This window comes from Carlito syrichta, unplaced genomic scaffold, assembly GCF_000164805.1.
Source record: "Carlito syrichta isolate Samal-C Ts95f unplaced genomic scaffold, Tarsius_syrichta-2.0.1 Scaffold142976, whole genome shotgun sequence".
Taxonomy (NCBI): domain Eukaryota; kingdom Metazoa; phylum Chordata; class Mammalia; order Primates; family Tarsiidae; genus Carlito; species Carlito syrichta.
Genome location: NW_007087072.1, coordinates 61592 through 63188, shown reverse-complemented (window position 1 = coordinate 63188; position 1597 = coordinate 61592). Strand labels below are relative to the sequence as shown.

General features: G+C 66.1%; 1 protein-coding gene across 1 annotated transcript in view; it reads left to right on the top strand.

The window, feature by feature from the left end:
- NADK (NAD kinase) overlaps positions 1-1597 on the top strand; it is a 12303-nt gene extending 10706 nt beyond the window's left edge. Inside the window, exons 7-11 of the mRNA XM_008050114.2 lie at positions 1-3; positions 144-243; positions 318-475; positions 854-936; positions 1396-1597. The exon at positions 1-3 is cut by the window's left edge and continues 173 nt beyond it. Of these exons, the coding sequence (XP_008048305.1) occupies positions 1-3; positions 144-243; positions 318-475; positions 854-936; positions 1396-1567 (516 nt within the window). The 3' untranslated portion in view covers positions 1568-1597. The remainder of the gene's footprint in view (positions 4-143; positions 244-317; positions 476-853; positions 937-1395) is intronic.

The following is a 1597-nucleotide window of genomic DNA, read 5'->3' as shown; positions in this document are numbered from 1 at the left end:
CCTGTGGCCTCAGTGAGGGGCCCGGGGTGGGGGGATCCGGGGGCTGGCCCCTGGGGAAGAGCCTGCCCTGGCCTCAGGCTGAGCGGCTTCCGGGCCAGGGGGGATGCCCAGCCACTGTCAGCATGCCGGACCCCTCCCCCCAGGTCCTGAACGAGGTAGTGATTGACAGGGGCCCTTCCTCGTACCTGTCCAACGTAGACGTCTACCTGGATGGACACCTCATCACCACCGTGCAGGGTGACGGTAAGGCCCGTGCCGCCAGCCTGGGGCCCAAGTCACACCTGGGCAGGAGTGACACCTGCGCCCTGTCCCGTCAGGAGTGATCGTGTCCACCCCGACGGGCAGCACGGCGTACGCAGCCGCCGCCGGCGCCTCCATGATCCACCCCAACGTGCCGGCCATCATGATCACGCCCATCTGCCCCCACTCGCTGTCCTTCCGGCCCATCGTGGTCCCTGCCGGGGTAGAGCTGCAGGTCAGAGCCGGCGCCACCCTTCGGGTCTGTGAGTCACCTGGCCCTGTGCCACGAGAAGCTGGCCCCTTGCGCCCAGCCCGGTGCTGACCGCTGGCTTCAGCCTCAGACATAGCCTTATCCTGGGGCGTGCCCACCTTGCTGGGTGCCCAAGACTGCCAGGACTGGCCAGGCCTAAGAGGCTTCCCCCCCTGTGTTCTGCTGCTGGTGGCACCAAGAGTCAGGCAGGCGTCTGCAGACGCAACACGAGCTCCTGCTGGCACCACGGCAAGGTTGTAGCCGCCAAACCCTTGGCCTCTGGGGAACACTGAGGACGGGGGCCTGAGAAACCTCCTCCTCTTGACCTTGGCCTGCGCCCACACCTGCCCCTTGGCCCAGCAGATCATGCTGTCACCGGAAGCAAGGAACACGGCATGGGTGTCATTTGACGGACGGAAGAGACAGGAGATCCGCCACGGAGACAGGTGTGGCTGCAGGCAAGCAGGCTGGGCACTGCCATGGGTGACCTGTGGATAAAGTGTGGCCCCCTAGTGCACCAGAGGGCCTGAGCTCACAGCATCCCAGTCGGGGAACCCATGCCTGGGGCAGCTGTTCATGCATGTGGCCCAGCGCCCAAGGCTCTCTAGACCTGGGGGTGGTGGATTCGCAGTCCCAGCCCCTCCTGTCCCAAGGCTTACAGAGCCCCTGCTGGCTGCAGACTAGGGCTACCCTCCCGCCTTGCCCCTTGGAGTGGCATTTGTCCCCCCCCCGGGCTTGGCGTCCCTCCAGCAGCAGGCTATGGCCTCCCAGGACCTGGGCTGGCTCTGTCCCAGCACCCAGGGATAGGCTGCCTAGCCCTCGGGGCAGGGACCTGGGCTATCTGGGGGTCTTGGCCTGGAGTGCACTCCGGAAGGTATGGCTCATTGTGGCTCCCCACCCCCCAGCATCAGCATCACTACCTCGTGCTACCCGCTCCCCTCCATCTGCGTGCGCGACCCCGTGAGCGACTGGTTCGAGAGCCTTGCCCAGTGTCTGCACTGGAACGTCCGGAAGAAGCAGGCGCACTTCCCGGAGGAGGAGGAGGAGGAGAAAGAGGATGGGGAGGAGGAGGGCTAGGCTGCACTTGGCCTCCTTTCCACCCGACCT